Source organism: Gekko japonicus, unplaced genomic scaffold (assembly GCF_001447785.1).
Source record: "Gekko japonicus isolate JY-2015 unplaced genomic scaffold, Gekko_japonicus_V1.1 scaffold1823, whole genome shotgun sequence".
In the NCBI taxonomy this organism is placed as follows: Eukaryota; Metazoa; Chordata; class Lepidosauria; order Squamata; family Gekkonidae; genus Gekko; species Gekko japonicus.
The window spans coordinates 131,473-148,407 of record NW_015160269.1 but is presented as its reverse complement, the minus strand read 5'-3'; the positions used below and the strand labels follow the sequence as shown (position 1 = coordinate 148,407).

The 16,935-nt window shown below is 43.2% G+C and overlaps 1 protein-coding gene across 3 annotated transcripts in view; it reads left to right on the top strand.

The window, feature by feature from the left end:
* CAV1 (caveolin 1) overlaps nt 1-16,668 on the top strand; it is a 33,290-nt gene extending 16,622 nt beyond the window's left edge. For all 3 annotated transcript variants that reach the window (XM_015415164.1, XM_015415180.1, XM_015415171.1), the window contains exon 3: nt 15,913-16,668. In XM_015415164.1, coding sequence (XP_015270650.1) covers nt 15,913-16,254 — 342 coding nt within the window. In that variant the 3' untranslated portion in view covers nt 16,255-16,668. The remainder of the gene's footprint in view (nt 1-15,912) is intronic.
* Nucleotides 16,669-16,935: the final 267 nt, after the last annotated feature.

Here is a 16,935-nt window from a genome sequence, read left to right as displayed (position 1 = left end):
CCTTCATGTCCTTCACTCCAGCACTAAGATGACAGCACAACTCAGGGCCTAACAACATGTCTTTCCTGTGGTCGGGTCATATATATGTTCTGGGAGCTCTGTGTTTCCTAAGCATGCATTGGCTGGTTGAGACTATACTGCAGGGGTGGAGGAACTCACGCAAAGATGTCATTTTCCTGTAATGAAATACCCCCAGGGAGCCACTATTACTTCCATTGAGGAAACTGACATGTAGATATGTCAGTGCACATACATTGCTCAGCATAGCGGCTCCCTAGGGGCATTTCTGGTAGGGAAAATTATTGTTATTATTATCCATCATCGTCAACAGAATGGGACTTCCAGTGAACAGTACAATTGTGTTTGGACTACAGAAATTTGTAAGCAAACAGAAATATCAAACAGAGTTGAAATGAAGCATTAAACACGAGTCTGGAGCATACTTACAGTGATGGACAGCAATACAGTAGCATAGGCCACAGTCCCTATCCATGCAGTCCTACTTAACCTGTGCAAAAAGCCCTTTTGAAAATTCCTTTTTGCATAGTTTTCAGAAAGTCAGGAGAGTGGGAGCCTTCCTATCCTCAGCAGGAAGGCCATTCCATCATGTGGGGGCCACAGCAGAGAATGCACACGTATGGACAATTATCGATTTTGCCCAGTTACAGGATGGTATCTGCAGAAGGCCCCACTGGGATGAGTGAAGCTGTCAGGGCAGAGCATTGGGAGAGAGGTGATTCTGTATATATGAGGAACCAAAGCCACGAAGGGCTTTGTATGTGTTAGTCAGTACCTTGAATTGAGCCCAGTAATCGATGGGCAGCCAGTGGAGTGACTGCAGAATAGGAGTGATATACATATCCTGCCTAGCTCCCGATAAAAACCTAGCTGTGGTGTTTTGAACTAATGGGAGTTTCTGAATTGACTTTGAGGGGAGACCTATATAGATTGCATTACAGTAGTTTAGTCTTGATGTTACTCTGTCATGGATCCCGGCTGCCACTTTGGTCAAGTCAAAGTAGGGGACCATCTTGTGTGGTAAACTGAGTTGGAAGAAAGCAGGGGGGGGGGGTTTGCAGCTGCTTCCAGTGTAACTTCAAGGCTCTTAAGTGAGTCAGTAAGTGTTGGCTGAACCCCACTGGAATTGGGAAGCATAATGTAGCCACACCCCCTGTACAAATAACAACCTATGAGGTTGAAGATATAACGCCCAATCACAAGCGGTCCCGCTTTACAGCGTGATTGGTAGACACTCTCTGGGCTAGGACTCCTATTGGTTACATTAGGATCCTAGCCCAGGCTGAAGCTTAACATTGATTTTCAATCAGGCGATTCACATGTCAGTATCTACATTCAAGTCAATACATAACAATGTCCTTCAAGCCTTCGCAAACAACATAACTTCCATCTTGTCTAGGTTCAGTTTCAGTTTATTTGCTTTCAGTCATTTGACCACAAGAGTCAGGCAGCAGCTCAGGACCTCTGTTGCATTACCAGTTGATAAGGAGATGTAAAACTGGAAGTCATCCACATATTGTTGACAATCAGTGTTCCCTCTAAGCTGAGTTAGTGTGAGCTAGCTCACAGTTTTTTAGCCTCCAGCTCATACATTTTTGTCTTAGCTCAGGAAGGGTGGCTCCAGAGCAAACTAATTTATGCAGTAGCCAAATCACTTGCTCACAACTTTAATGCCAGTAGCTCACAAAATAGAACTTTTGCTCACAAGACTCTCCAGCTTATAGGAAGCATTCTTGACATCCAGTTCCAGAGCTATGAATAATTTCTCCGAAAGGCTTTATATAGAGGTTGAATAACATGGCAGATAAGATTGTACTCTGTGGAACTCCACAGGATAACTCCCAAACTGAAGATAGCTGGCCTCGAATGGCAACCCTTTGAGTCTGATTTATGAGGAAATAATTAAACCGGTCCAAGGCACATTCCAATATCTACTTCTGCCTCCAAACACCTCAATAGGATGGTATGATGTACTGTATCAGAGGCTTCAGATAGATCCAGGAGGAGCAACAAAGGAGCGTGACCTTTGTGTACATTCAGGCAGAGGGCATCAGCTAGAGCCACTAGAGCTGTCTCTGTTCCGTAGCCTAACTTCAAACCAGACTGGAAAGGGTCTAGATCCCATAAGTTATCCAGGAAGATGTGGAGCTGGTCCAGTACTCCTCTCTCAATCACTTTGCCTAGAAAGGGTAGATTAGAAACTAGGTGATAACTAGCAACATCATTTTTGCCTAGGAGTGTTTTTTTTAAGTAGCAGATGGATGACCACCTGTTTGAGTGCTCAAGGGAAAGTGCCCTGCATTAGTGACCAATTAATGATAGTCAGCAAGGGCTTGTTTACGTGGTTCTTACATGATTTTAGCAGCCAGGATGGGCAAGGGTCCAGTGTACTTGTGGTAACCTTCACTGATCCCAGGATCTTGTCAATATCCATCACAGTGACTGGGTCAAAATGGGCCATAATCAGACCAGATAACATATTAAGCATTTCTTCTGCCAGGCCTATCTTATCAGTGGCATTCAGATCAGAACAGCCAATTGTCAGTAAAAGTTAATATTTCGGAGTCAGCAGGTGGCGGGACACCAGAGGGTGTTGAGCTAGCTGTTGAAACGAGTGCAGAGAAATAACATTTCTTTGCTACTATCACCACCTTTTTCTGGGGTGTCAGTGCCATATTTACCCTTGCCTTCAGTAGATAATGGTCAGACTATGGTTCAGGTCGAACCTTAACCCTGAAATCAGACCTCCCTTCAGAGGCTCAGTGCAAAAGCTTAAGTTCAGGGTATGGCCTTTTTTCATGTGTTGGGCCTGTCACAATTTGAGAGAGGCCCAGGGTAGTCAAAGAGGCTATAAAATCTTGGGGCAGCGGGAAAATGTCACAGGGGGCAGGTTTCTGGTCCCCACATAACAGGGACACATGGAGCTCCCAGGACATGTATGTGATCCAACCTGGGGATGTGCCCAAGAAAAATGTAACATGGTTAAGCCCAGATTCAGTTCTGAAAAATACATAATTCAAACAATACATAATAATTAACTCTGGTTCTTCAGTGGTGGTCTCCCACTTTTCAGGGCCAGTCTAAGCATCTGGATTCTTTCTACAGCTTTATAATGGAAGAAAAACTATGAAGAGATGCAGGGGTACCAGGAATTTTAAAGGAGGATTTTCACCAACAAATCCACCACCTAAACTGGAGATCTGGCTACATGGCCACTACAGAGATCTGATGTTCCGAATCCGGCCTAACTTCTTCCCCTACACTTTATCTTTTGCTATGATGTGTATGTAGATCTATTGTGATGTTTTTCATACTTTAATGTTTCTTTGATAAGTTGGCGCAAATATACGGAAATCTGTTGGTTACATGTATATTCCAAAGGAAATGGGAAAGTGCTGATCAGAAGAAAAAAAATCGTTCCCTGTTCCAGGACTTTCTCTGCAGTTCATCTGTAGTTTTTTGGCAAAAACCACTGCAAACATTTGGCTAATTTGCAGTATTCTTCAGATGGTTGCTAATTGCCACATAATAGTCAAAGGGATGTTCAGACCCTAAAAACAGAGCCCACTGCCCAACTTATTTAAGTAGCCTGCCTATAACAGTCTAGTTTTATGATGGTCCTGCTTCCCCCAGCTGAGACTTCTGTGAGTCATAGCTATGGATATTTTATGAGCAATGCACATTTGCTCCAAGTGAATTGTTTCAAAAAGGAAACTGAGCTGTATGGGAACATTAGTGTGATAAAATCTCTCCCCCTATTGTGATAGTCTTATCTGTTTTCTGCTGTACGTGTTGGGTCATTCAGCATACAAGGACATACTATTCACTCTGGAGAACCACAGGTTTTTATGATTTACAAAAACAACTACTCAGCCTTGACTGGGTTTTTGGTAATTAATAGAATGACAGTGGTAATACTGTCAACTTAGAGCCAATTGTGAACGTAGGATTTTGGGGCCCTGGGGCGAGGAACATTATTTAGCTCCCACACACTCCCCCACTCATTCTTTGGGCACATATGAAGCAAACATATACCTTTGAAACTGTATCCATATTTAACTACACACTCAATCAAAAGTATTACAAATACCAAAAGCTGGGCTGACTTCACCACCGCATAGTTTTCTTATTATACACTACACAGAACACATTACACTTTACAAAATCTACTACTGTAACCAAATAATTCCACGATGTGTTCAATACACAAAATGGAACAGTAGACGTTTTTCTGGACAGCTGTGCTCCTCCTCCTGCTCAAACGTGACCTGGAGCTAGAGTCATTGATAGCCCATAGGCCTGTGGCCAGGAGCTGTCCAGGTCAGTCCACCTGTCAGGAGCCCAGACGAAGTTCAAGGCATTGAGGCCTAGGCAAAGGTTCAGGGGTCAGGAGTGCTATCCCAACTGCAGCCCAGTGGCCTGTGCAAACTTTCTGATCACAGTTTGTGTTTAGCATCTTACTGGCTAGTGCTCAGATTTCTGTTCAGACTGTTACACTTTTGCTGGAGAATGGTCATTGTGTCTGGAGTGCAGGCTTGGATGATGAAAATATACAGAGAAATCGCCCAAGCGTTATTTCTTCGGGCCCATCCCAAATCTGTAAAGCCTGTGCCCTAATCCCATTGCATACATACAGTCTCAGAAGTTATGAAAGAATTAATCTATATGTCAATCCATCTGTCATAGTTATGGGCAGGGGTTATTTCGTAGAAAAAGAGCTACAGGAGCTCATTAGCATATCTAATAAGCTGTTAGCATAATAGCTCATTAGCCTATGCTACGCCCCCTGACATCACCGGAAGTGATGTCAGAAGGGGGAGCAAAGGGGGGCAAAGAGAGAAAGAGTTTAAAGTTGAAACCCCTTCTCTCTTTAGAGTTGCGCCGCGGTGGCGGCACGATCTTGCCATTGTATTCTATGGGGCCATAAAATACAATGGAGAGATCGCGCTGCTGCTGTGGCGCGACTCTAAAGAGAAGGAGCTGGGGGTGGGGCTTGCCACCACCGCCATTTGTCCCCACTCCTGGAGCGGCGCTCTGGTGCACTCTAGGCCCAAACGATCCCTGGTTATGGGTAGGGTTGCCAATTCTGGGTTGGAAAATTCCTGGAGATTTGGCCTGGGGAAGACACAGTTTGGGAAGAGGGAGGGACCTCAGTGGGAATGGGATGGCATAGAGTCCACCCTCCAAAGCAGCCATTGTCTCCAGGGGAACGGATCACTGTAGTCTGGAGATCAGCTGTAACTCCAGGAGATCTCCAGTCCTGCACCTGGAGGCTGGCAACCTCATGGGCTTGCAGCCAAGGCTGAATCCCTGAATTCCTAAGTTTTTTTAAATGCACGATTTCCTCATGCTGTGGCCTTAATGCTTGTTCTCATGAAGGATCTCTTCATTCCACTTTTATAGGAATTGGTCGTAGTCATATACTGCCAAATGGCACACTTCTGCAAGGTGTTTCCAACAACATCCATAGCTCTTGATCCCCCCCCCCCCATGGATAGTTAGCAGTCTTTTGGCTGAAACCTTGCATATCTAAAGTTTAAATGGATACAGCGTTAAAAGCATTATTGCCAGTCCTGTGGGTTTGAGATATGCTGCTCTAAAATGTTACAGGAAAGATTTATGATCAGCTATCAAGTGCCAGTTCACGGATTCAGTTTCAGATGTTCACTGCCCAGTTACTTTTCATGTGAGGAACCACTTCTTTATAAAAATTGAGCCTCTTGTCCACCAATGTTCCCTCTAAGCTGTGGAGTGTTGTGAGCAAAAATTCAGCTTCATGAGCTGAAAGAACTACTAGCGTCAAAGTTGTGAGCGAGCCTGCATTTGGCTACATTTGGAGTCCACTCTCCAAAGCAGCCATTTTCCACAGGGGGACTGATCTGTGTAATCTGGAGATGACCCGTAATTCTGGAAGGTTGGCAACGCTTCTGTGCACTGACACTGCTTCTGTTAGCAACCTTCTGGGGGCAGAGCTACACAAACAGCTCTCAAACCAAAATTAAGTTCCCATTTCCATTAAAACTAGCCAAAAATTGCAAAGGGTCATCATTTGCACCCATGCATCAAACATAACATGTGATATACAGTAACAAAAAAAATATGCTTTGTGTTGAAATTATGGCTGAAGACAGAGGGTGTAATTGGCTTTTTGATTTTTGAAAATTAACAGAAAAATCTAACTGATCCACTCCAGTCAGCAAACTGCTATATCATTAAATATTTTCATGTTTTCGGGGTGGGTGTTGGAATCCTGTACTGTTCAGTTTTGATGTGGTAAAAAGACGCAGGGAAGCAGCTCACATGCTGTTCAGGTATGACATAAGCATGTACCTATAGAACCTTTAATGGGTTGGGCCATCTCTAACTTTGAGAGTGAACTTTTCATTGGCTCAGTTCGGATCCAAAACCATGGTTAGCTTGTGAAAACAGGATTTGGCTTACAGATGATCAGCCAGATCCTGGTTTGCCTTAATAAATGGTGGTTTCACCACCTTTGCTCTGGCTAGGCATCTTTATATTCAGGGTCCAATAAAAATAGTTTGTTGTGCTTAAAAAGCATTGAATGAAAAACAAGTTTGACCACAGTTGAAGGATGGTCATAATATGAGATTCTCTCTATATTGTGCAAAATCTGTGCTTATTCTCTTGGCGCTAATCTACCTTCAGTCTGATGTTTTCTTACTGACATTGAGCTTTTAAAAAACTATAGGTTCCAGCTTAATGTCTGCTTTAGACAATTTGTCTATAAATTTTTATTTAGAACACAGACTGTCCTGGCAGCTTGGAGAAAATGATAAACAACTTTATTTAGAGAAAAAAATTGTCTTGACATATTGAATCCTTCTGTGCCTGGGAATAACACAGGTAATGGTACTCCTTGTTGCCATTCTCATGACTGCTATCACTTCCATCTGTTCAGTTTGTTCTGCTCTTTTCTGCTTTGCGTTTGGTGAGTGTGGGGAAATGAAGTGGGTCATTGCTTGCAGCTTACCACAACCTATGTAAAGTGGCCCCAAGACTTTGAATCAGCTCGTGGATTTGATGACAGGCTCTCCCATACACTATTTGTCAAAATACATAATACAAGGGGTGGGCCCGCAATACTCGCGGGGGGTGGGGTGGGTGGGGAGGGAGGCAGAGATCCAAACAGAGCTCCAAAGTCAGAAGGCGGAGGAGGAAGCAGCAGGAGGAGGTAAGTCCCCCCCCATCCTGCCGGCCCTCGCTGCTCTCTCCCCTTCCCTCCCTGGCTCCAAAGCCTCGCGGCTTTTTCTTCTTTCCCCCGGCTCTGAAGTGAGGGGCCCGCCTCCCGGCTCGCTGCTCATGTTCCAAGCGGCGGCAGCGGCGGTCGCAGAGCATTCCCTGCGCATGCGCAGGGGACGCTCTGTGAGTTTCGGGAGGATTTAAACATCCCCCAATGTTTTTTTCCAGATTTAGGATTTTTGTGCACACGTGGGGACCGCCCCACGTGCGCACAAACCTCTCCCTCCACCCCAGGTCCCCCCGATGTGCGGATTTAAGTATCCGCACACCAGGGGGCGACTTGAAAATTAGATATATAGATTTAATAAACTGATTCAGATGTGGTGGGAAGTATGGAGCTGAGAAGGATCTTGGCCAACTCTCCTCCTCGTCTCTCCAGATGAGTTATGATGTCATGACGATACACATAAAGTATTTTAAAATTCAAGGAAAAAACCCTCAAAACCCTTGAATTAACATTAAATGACATCTTCACAGGATCTCCTTAGAATAATGATCGTATTAATTGAGTTCAGTGCATGGACCTGGAATTATTCCCAGTTTGCAGTTCCTGAGTGCTTAACCCTGAAGTCCTCAGCCCTTGAATATGTCATGGTCATCACATTTAGGACAGTCGTTTTCTGCAGCTGGAATGTCACTAGCACTCTCTTATATTCTCTCTCTTTCTCTCTGACATTCCGTCTTGCCATACATGAAAAGTTGCCTGACCTAGCATAACAATGCCTTCAGTTCCTGTGTTTGTTGTTACTTCTGTTTATGAGGCTTATAGCTGCACAGTAAAACACTGCATTTCCAGTGCTTCCTGATACTGACATCATCTAAGCTTGCACAGTCTTTCAATAATAAATGGACTAAAGTAATGGTAGTAGTAATTGGACAATAATAAATAAACCATTTGTGTTGCCACAATAAAGCTGTTAATTTTTCAGGCAGTTAATAGACATTTTAACTAGTTAATTAAACGGTATGGTTCTTGCAGTACAGAAAATATTTTGATGGCATTTAGTAAAGACCGGATATCTCTCCACTAATACAGACCAAATCAGTTGCCAAATCAGGTTTGAACATACTGCTCGAATCAAGAGAGAGAGGCTCATTTTCTGACTGGAACTGCACATGTGAAGCTCTGGCAGCTGGACTGAGGAAGGAACCATGCATTTATCTATTTAAACATTTATTCCACACTTTTACAATAGCTCAGTGTGGTTTATAACAAACAATGGAACCAGATTTGCACACCAAAGTACCAATCTAACCATCAATGGGCACAAACCCAAGGAACCCCATCTGTTTTACAGGAACACCAGCCTCCTAGTGGGGCTGGGGATCTCCTGGATTTACATGGGTACTTTGGAGGGTGAACTCTATGGCATTGCACCCAACCGAGGTCCCTGCCCTCCCCAAGCTCCACCCCCAAACCTCCAGGAATTTCCCAACCTGGATCTAGCAGCCCTCACCTCCCCCCCTCTGCTGGTGGCCAGGGGGGACCTAGCATCCTTAGCTGCAAACATACAGTTATGAATGTCCAAGCCCTTAGCAAAATGGTATCTTCTGGGGGGTGGGGTGGAGAATGAGGCCACACAGCAGCAGTTTCCATGCACATTTCCTCATCCAATTAGGGATTTGATTTTCTTTCCCTTCCCACTGAACTGAAGTATAAGACCTTACACTGGCATGACTGAAGTAGTTATTCAGTCACATGCACATGTAGTTTGCTGAGGCATGCATGCTTTCATTGGCAGCAAAGGTATATGTGGTGAAGTATGCATTTAGCTGCTTCAAGCTGAATTTTTGCACCAGGCTTACACCATAATGGCATGCAGAGAGACACTCTTGGTAAGATTCCTCAGTCTTGCAATTCCCTTCCTTTTGAGGTTTGCCTAAAGACATATGAACTTTTTTTGGAGCATATATTTAATGGCATATATTTAATTATTTGGAGCATATATTTAATGGCTCAGAATAAGGCGGATGAATATATCTCTATACAGATTTTTTTTTACTGTATAATTGCCTGTTTTCACCTAATGCTGCACCCTAACTCCAGGTACTTGCATGTTTCTCATTACCTCAGAGGGCTTGCTCACAACTTGTGTTATGAGTCCTGATGCTCTGTTTTAGCTGCTGGATTGCATGCATCTGACAGGCATCCCTGACGCTTGACACCCCCATCAGTCACCTGAATCCTATGCCTCTTCATCTGGCCCTGGATATCTTTGTCCAGAATTTGTCAGTATAAGGTGGATAACATCAGCTTATATAGAATGGCTAAATAGGCCTTTGACTTGTTATGTAGTCCAGTTGGAGAGTATAATTTCCCAGTAGCCGCAGCACCTTGTACAGTATAATGTGAACAATCCCATAATATTGATTTGCTATAAAATATGCATTGTTAAGAATGGTGTTAAATCTCTTACACTGCAGAGTTGGCTTGTGAAAAGGACATTCATTTTCTTTCACCATGAGAAAATGGCGGGAGGTGAGTTAGCTTGCATGTAGTTCATTTTAATGGCACAGCTCTAAACAGCATTTTGACAATCCCTTTTAAGCCAAGCAATGTCAAACACATCAGGGAAGGATTGTTATAGTTGAGAAATAATTCTTCTAGAGTTTGATTTAATTTTGACATCCATCAGGTTGTTTTTTATGAGCAAGTGCAGCGACATGAAAATATTTCATATTGTTTTCAAAAAAATCTCAAACTATATATTGTTCAGCTCATAATTTGCCAGCAGAAATTGGGGATGGACCGTGGCTCAGTGCTAGAGCACATCACAGAAGGTCCCTGGTTCAATCCCCAACAATTCCAGTTAAGGCATCTTGGCTAGCAGTGTCAGGAAAGTTCTGTCCCTTCAAGATACCCTGGAGAGCTGCTGCCAGTCAGAGTAGGCAGTACTGAGCTAGATGGTCAGAATAACACTCATCCTATTCCCTGACAGAATAAACTGCCAAAATGGCTGTCTCTCCTGACAAAGACATTTCTGCTTGGTTCCTGTGGGGCTAACTTTTCCCTCAGTGGCTGTTGCTAGGCAACCACGCTTGGTTCTGTCAGTAAAAAGGCAAAGGCAGGAGGCCCATTCCAGGACTTCTTTGGCCTTTGTGAGGAACTCATTGGGACCAGTACTGACTAGGGTTGCCAGCCCCAGGTTGGGAAATTCCTAGATATTTTGTGGTGGAGTCTACAGAAGCCAGAGTTTGGGGAGGGGAGAGGCCTCAGCTGAATAGAATACCATAGAGTCCACCCTCCAAAGCAGTTATTTTCTCCAGGGGGAGAGAGGTCTGTTGTCTGGAGTTCAGTTGTGATACCTGGTGACCTTCAGGCTCCACCTGGAGGTTGTCTGCCCTAGGCATAGCAGTTAGCGCTTCAGAGCAGGGCATGCCAGACCTAGGTTCTTGCTGTGGAGGCTGAGTGGGTGATTTTGGACCACTTACAGACTTTCAGCCTAACCTACCTCACAGGTTTGTTGTGCAGATCAAAAGGGGGAGAACAGAATGATGTAAGATGCTTTGGTCTCCACTGCTAAGAAAGACTGTACTTTTCCTAGGTAGAGGCACCAGGTAGGAGGGGGAGATGGAAAACTGAAGTCATAGGGGCAGATAAAGGTCGGTTGATGGTTGGCTGGGAAGGAGATAGGGTTGCCAATTCCAGGTTGGGAAATTCCTGGAGATTTGAGGGGTGGAGCCTGGAGAGGGTGGAGTTTGAGGAGGGGTGGGACCTCAGACAGGTACAATGCCATAGACTCCACTCCACTCTCCAAACCAGCCATTTCCTCCTTAGAAACCATTGCTGCCATTCTCCAGGGGAGAGGTGGATATCACTCAGAATTAAAACTGCTCTCCATAGAGATCAGTTCCCCTCGATAAAACGGCTGTTTTACAGGGTGGACTCTGTGTCATTATACCCTACTGAGGTTGTTTCCCTCCTGCTCGGGTCCCTACATACTAAGAAAGACTATATTTTCCTAGGTGGGGGGAGATGGAAAGCTGAAGCCAGAGGGGCAGATAAAGGTAGGTTGATGGTTGGCTGGGAAAGGAGATAGGGTTGTCAACTCCAGGTTGGGAAATTCCTGGTGTTTTGAGGGGTGGAGCCTGGAAAGGGTGGGGTTTGTGGAGGACTGGGACCTCAGAAAGATACAATGCCATAGACTTCACTCTCCAACCCAGCCATTTCCTCCTTGGGAATCATTGCTGCCAATCTTCAAGTAAAAGGTTGTGATCACTCAGAATTACAACTGCTCTCCAGATGGAAGAGATCAGTTCCCCTGGAGAAAATGGCTGCTTTGCAGGGTAGACTCTGAGGTCGCTTCCCTCCTGCTTCGGTCTTCACTGTGTAGAAAGACTTTACTTTTCCTAGGCAGGGCCTGCTTGTGGGGGGGAAGATGGAAAGCTGAAGTCAGGGGGCAGATAAAGGTAGGTTGATAGTTTGCTGGGAAGGAGCTAGAGTTATCAACAGGTTGGGAAATTCCTGGGGTTTTGAGGGGTGAAGCCTGGAGAGGGTGGGGTTTGTGGAGGGGTGGGACCTCAGACAGATACAATGCCATAGACTCCATCATCCAAACCAGCCATTTCCTCCTGGAGAACCATTGTTGCCAATCTCCAGGTGAGGCCTGGAGATCACTCAGAATTACAACTGCTCTCCAGATTGCAGAGATCAGTTCCCCTGGAGAAAATGGTGGGCTCTGTGTCATTATACCCTACTGAGGTCACCACAGCAAATTGATGCTGAGTGCACAAGGCCAGGGCACCCACCCAGAGCTTCTTTCTAGAGCTCTTTGTATTTATTTCCATGAGAGGCCTTATTCCTAGTATGAAATAAGATACTGAGGTATATTTTTCCTTTGATGTTAATCACAGAATCATTCTTTAGTTACATTTGCCAACCCAGCAATGTGTTCTCTGCATTAAAATTACAGAACTTCCAAAAAATATGTTTTCCATGTTTTTCAGTACTAGTCATGTTGAATTTGGATGGCAGTAGATGTTTGCAGGTGTATTTTATTTGTTTCCAGTATTTTTCCTATAAAATTTTATTGAACACTGTTTTCTGTTCTAAAGCAAAGTTAAAACTCATTCATATCAATGAGGAAAAGTATCTGATTTAAAGGCACAGAAAAATGGAATTGCCTTTATCTCTTTGGTGCTCCTGATCCCAGCTGCTAGTTTAAAAAAATTCTAATAACTTAATTCATTAAAAACTGGAATATCATTGGTTTTTGTAAATAGTGTTAACATTGACACAACAAATGGTTACATAACTGCTTAAAAGTGAATATAACTCGATGTGTAAGCTATATCGTTACAGCTCTTGTACATACAATATTTTCACTAATCAAAATTTGTGTTAGTGATAACAAGTAGGGAAAAAAACCTTTTCTATTTCAATGATAGCACAATCAATAGTACGTCTACATGTTTTCAATCTGTCCAATGTAACATAAGCATTTTCCCCCCTTTTATATATATATTGAATTAGAACAAAAATAAATAAACAAATAAAGCAAAAAGGAATGGAAAGGAAAAGAATTCCTAATTAATATTAAATCAATACATCAGTAGTACAAACATTTTGACTTTAAATCCATTTGTGGTATTGGGTCCATTCGGAATAGAACTGACAGTGTCGTCTGCACTAGCTAGCTCCAGGTTGCAAGATTTCTGGAGATTTGGAGGATGGAGTCTAGGAAGGGCAGAGTTTGGGGAGGGGAAGGACCTCAGTGGGGTATAATGCCATAGAGTCCACCTTCCAAAGCAGCCATTTCCTCCAGGAAACTGACCTCTGCTGGAGATCAGTTATAATCCCAGGGGATGTCCAGCAACCACTGTCAAGAAATTAGACCTTTAGTCAATTTCTTGTTCTTTCAATTAACCATACGTAGGCCTTATATTAAACTCTAGGCCTATAAGTGGGTTGAAGTGACCAAATGGGAAAACAACTGGTGTTTAGGGTTACCAAGTGCCTCATGGGGTCTGAAGATCCCCTGGGATTACAACTCATCTCCAGACTACAGAGATCAGTTCCCCTGGGGATAATGGCTACTTTGGAGGGTGGAGTCTGTGGTGTTATACCCTGCTGAGGTCCTTCCTGTCTGCAAACTTCATCATTCCCCAGGCTCCATCCCTAAAATCTCCAATAATTTCCCAGTCCAGAGTTGGTGGTTGATATGGAAGAGTTGGCAATCAAACTTGTGTCCTTTGAATAATTTTTTTTTTAAAGAGAGTAGAGAGATTCCTGGTCTGGTGTAGTTAGAAACGGCCCGTAGAAACCTCAAGAGTTAGTTAAAAACTCAAGACGAGTACTGGTGTTTCAAGAGAAGGGCTTTGGAAGAGTGTACTAGGCTTCCGGAAGCCAAAAGAGTCAGAGAATGCTCAAAGAAAGTGTATGGGAGTGTTTGGAAGACACTGGAACAAAAGCCTTTCAGCATAAAGATTTTAAGTAACTATGAATAGCTTAAGAAACTCTCATTAACCTGAAACATAAGAACTAAAGTCTATGCATGTACTGATTTTACCTCAGAGTTATCTATATTGAGTAACCTCAGAAACTTTACCCCTGATTTCACCTGACCTTTCCCCTCTATGTTGAATAAAATATTTTGTTAAATTGGAATATACAAACTTCTCTAGTGTCATTTAAGTCATATAAGTTAAAGGGGGCTCCCATTCCTTCCCTCAGGTTCCTGGGCTGAGCAAACAGCCAGAATACTATATTATGACAGGGTGGGACAGCCAGAATTCTTCAGGAAAGAAGAAAACAGACAACTAGGGCAGCTCAGTCACAAAAGAGAAAGAAAAACAGAGGGAAAATCTTGCCTCTGACCGAGGGAAGTGGATGGGGGCATCATATGGCCCATGTCACATCTAACATTATGCAAATGATGCTGGTTCATTGCCCAGTGTGCACATAGAGTTTACCACTGATGATTATCTGAAACAGCCTTTCTTCTTTGCTCATTATATCAAAGTCCAAAACAGATTTAGAAATAATCTATAATAATGTTTTTAATATGTCAGGTGCTGTAATTACTGGCTTGGTTCCAAAGTTCCCATGTGCAAATGGAGGGCCCCTCTCTTAGTACTTGGGGGGGTCACCACTTCCCCTGCACACTATATTAGATGCCTCAGGAGCAGTGCTTTAGAGGGGACACAAGGTCTTAAAGCAGGAAGTGGTCCAGAAATCCTAATTCCTGTGTAGAATCCCACAAACTGTCTTTTGGCTCCAGTCCACTGTGTTTTCTTTTTTTGTTGATCTGAAATACCTACACTGTTTGGTTATTTTGGCTGTAATAAATATCCTGTGCTGTGGGTTATATCAAAGACATGTTCATGTGACATGTGATGAGCTATTGTGTCTGAACATGTTTCTGTTACTTTTCTTGTGGAAATATTATGACAGATTTCCTGGAGCTTTTGGCAATTCAGTGTAAAGCAATGAAATGCGTATTTTCTCGGGTAATTTTTTTTTGGGGGGGGGTAAACTAAAGATTCAAACCCCCCCCCTCCCAAAATTACAGGGAAAGGACAAGTGCTTGTTTAAGAGTGTGTAACGAACAAGCAGATTTAAGCTAAAACAGGATAAAACTACAAAAAAACCAAAACTAGCATTTCATGAGTGAAAAACGTAGAATTTTCACAGCGAATGAGCTGCATTATCAGGTGTACTTACAACTGGAGCCTTTCATTTACATGATATTCCACAAGCTATTTAGATTAGGTCCAGTTTAGTAAAAGCCTTAAACTTCAGAAGGCACTGGTTGTAAAATGCTACAAAGGTTTTAAAATTAAAAAATGTGTGTAGTCAAAATTGTTTGACATGGGAATTTTCAGAGTGCAATACCAGTTGCGGATTCCCCCCACCTGCCCAGAGCTGCCATCAGAAAGAATTCTGCATGTGTTTTGAGACATGAGCATTACAGTGGCACAAGTTCCCCTGGGTAGTGGGAAACATCAACATTATGTGTCAGCGTTCAAACCAATACCTGTCAGCATTCAAAGTGTAATCAGTTTATTTATTCAACTTATATTCTGTTCCTTTCCCCGCAAACAGGGCTCACTCAGGGCAACTTCCAACAGTTAAATATACAATAAGTCAACATTTTACGGTCTTAAAACCAAATATTACAGTTAAAATCCTAACAGTCAATCAGATGGCACCCCCAACAATCACGTGGGCATCTAAAAAGGCGGTCAACACAGAAGATTCACAGCCCCCAGTGAAAGGAAAAACCAAACCCTAAAAAAGGCAAGGAAGGAGGGAAAAAAGAAGGCGACCAGGGGAGGAACATGATAAAGAAAAATAAAGCAAACAGGGTGGGAGAATGGGAAAATGGAGAAAGAGGGAGGCCAGCTGATCTCTCTAACCATCACTGTTCTCAACCACAAGCCCAGTGAAACATCTCGGTCTTACAGGCCCTGTGGAACTGAGCTAAGTCCCACAGGGCCCTCATCACACTAGACATAGAGTTCCACCAGGTTGGGGCTAGAGCCAAAAGGTTGTGGTTGAGGTCAGTCAGACCACTTTGGGGGCAGGGATTACTACACAGAGTTTATTTTTTTCAGATTGGTGGCTTGAGAACGTACGCAGTTGATAGCTGGTTCTGGATTTTCTGCTGACTTTGTATCACCTTTTGTCTGCAGATTGACTTTGAAGATGTGATCGCGGAACCCGAGGGAACTCACAGTTTCGACGGGGTCTGGAAAGCCAGCTTCACTACCTTCACTGTGACAAAATACTGGTTTTATCGCTTACTGTCTTCGCTCTTTGGCATTCCCATGGCTCTCATCTGGGGCATTTACTTTGCCATTTTGTCATTCCTCCACATCTGGGCAGTGGTGCCCTGCATCAGGAGCTATCTGATTGAGATCCAGTGTATTGGCCGAGTTTATTCCATCTGCATCCACGCCTTTTGTGACCCGCTCTATGAGGCTTTTGGCAAAATGTTCAGTTCTATCAGAGCAACAGTACGGAAGGAAGCATAAATGACATTTCAAGGAGTCTGAAGAAAAGATCTTTTCCTCCCATGCCTTTTGTGCTAGTTTCATGGCTGTCATCAGTGAACAAAGTGACTAGCACCAAACAACTGAAAATGAAGCAACCAAAATTAAGCAAAGAATCACTTGTTCAAAATTCCTTTACTACTTAACCATCCCTCCTGGATTGATATTTTTGCAGGAGAGAGATCAATCACTTTTTTTTAGAAGCCCTACTAAAATTGCTGTTCTTTCATTCCTCTCTGCCAGTCATTTTGCTGACCCTTTGACAAACTAACTCATGTTCTGCTTACCCCTTCCATTCATTTGTTGCAAGATAAATTCACAACGATATGATAAAGAGCCGCAAGCATGCTTTCTAGCGCTGTAACATTGCTCATCATTTTACAGTGAGCAAAAAAATAAAAGGGTTGAAAGCTAATTCAGCATAAAGGACGTGACAAGTTGGCAGATTTTAAACGAATGTTCTTTTTTCAGATGTATTGTCAGATGGCTGCAGCTCTTGTCCCTGTTGGGCCATATATGAGAGAGAGATCAAAGTAAATAACTCAGTTAATATATGCTTCCAGAAAACGATAGTATATTTAGAAGAAAAGCTACAGCCATTGCTCTTGTTTGTTTTATGTGTCCTCTTATTCTTTGGGAAAAATTATTTGCAGATCTTTATCA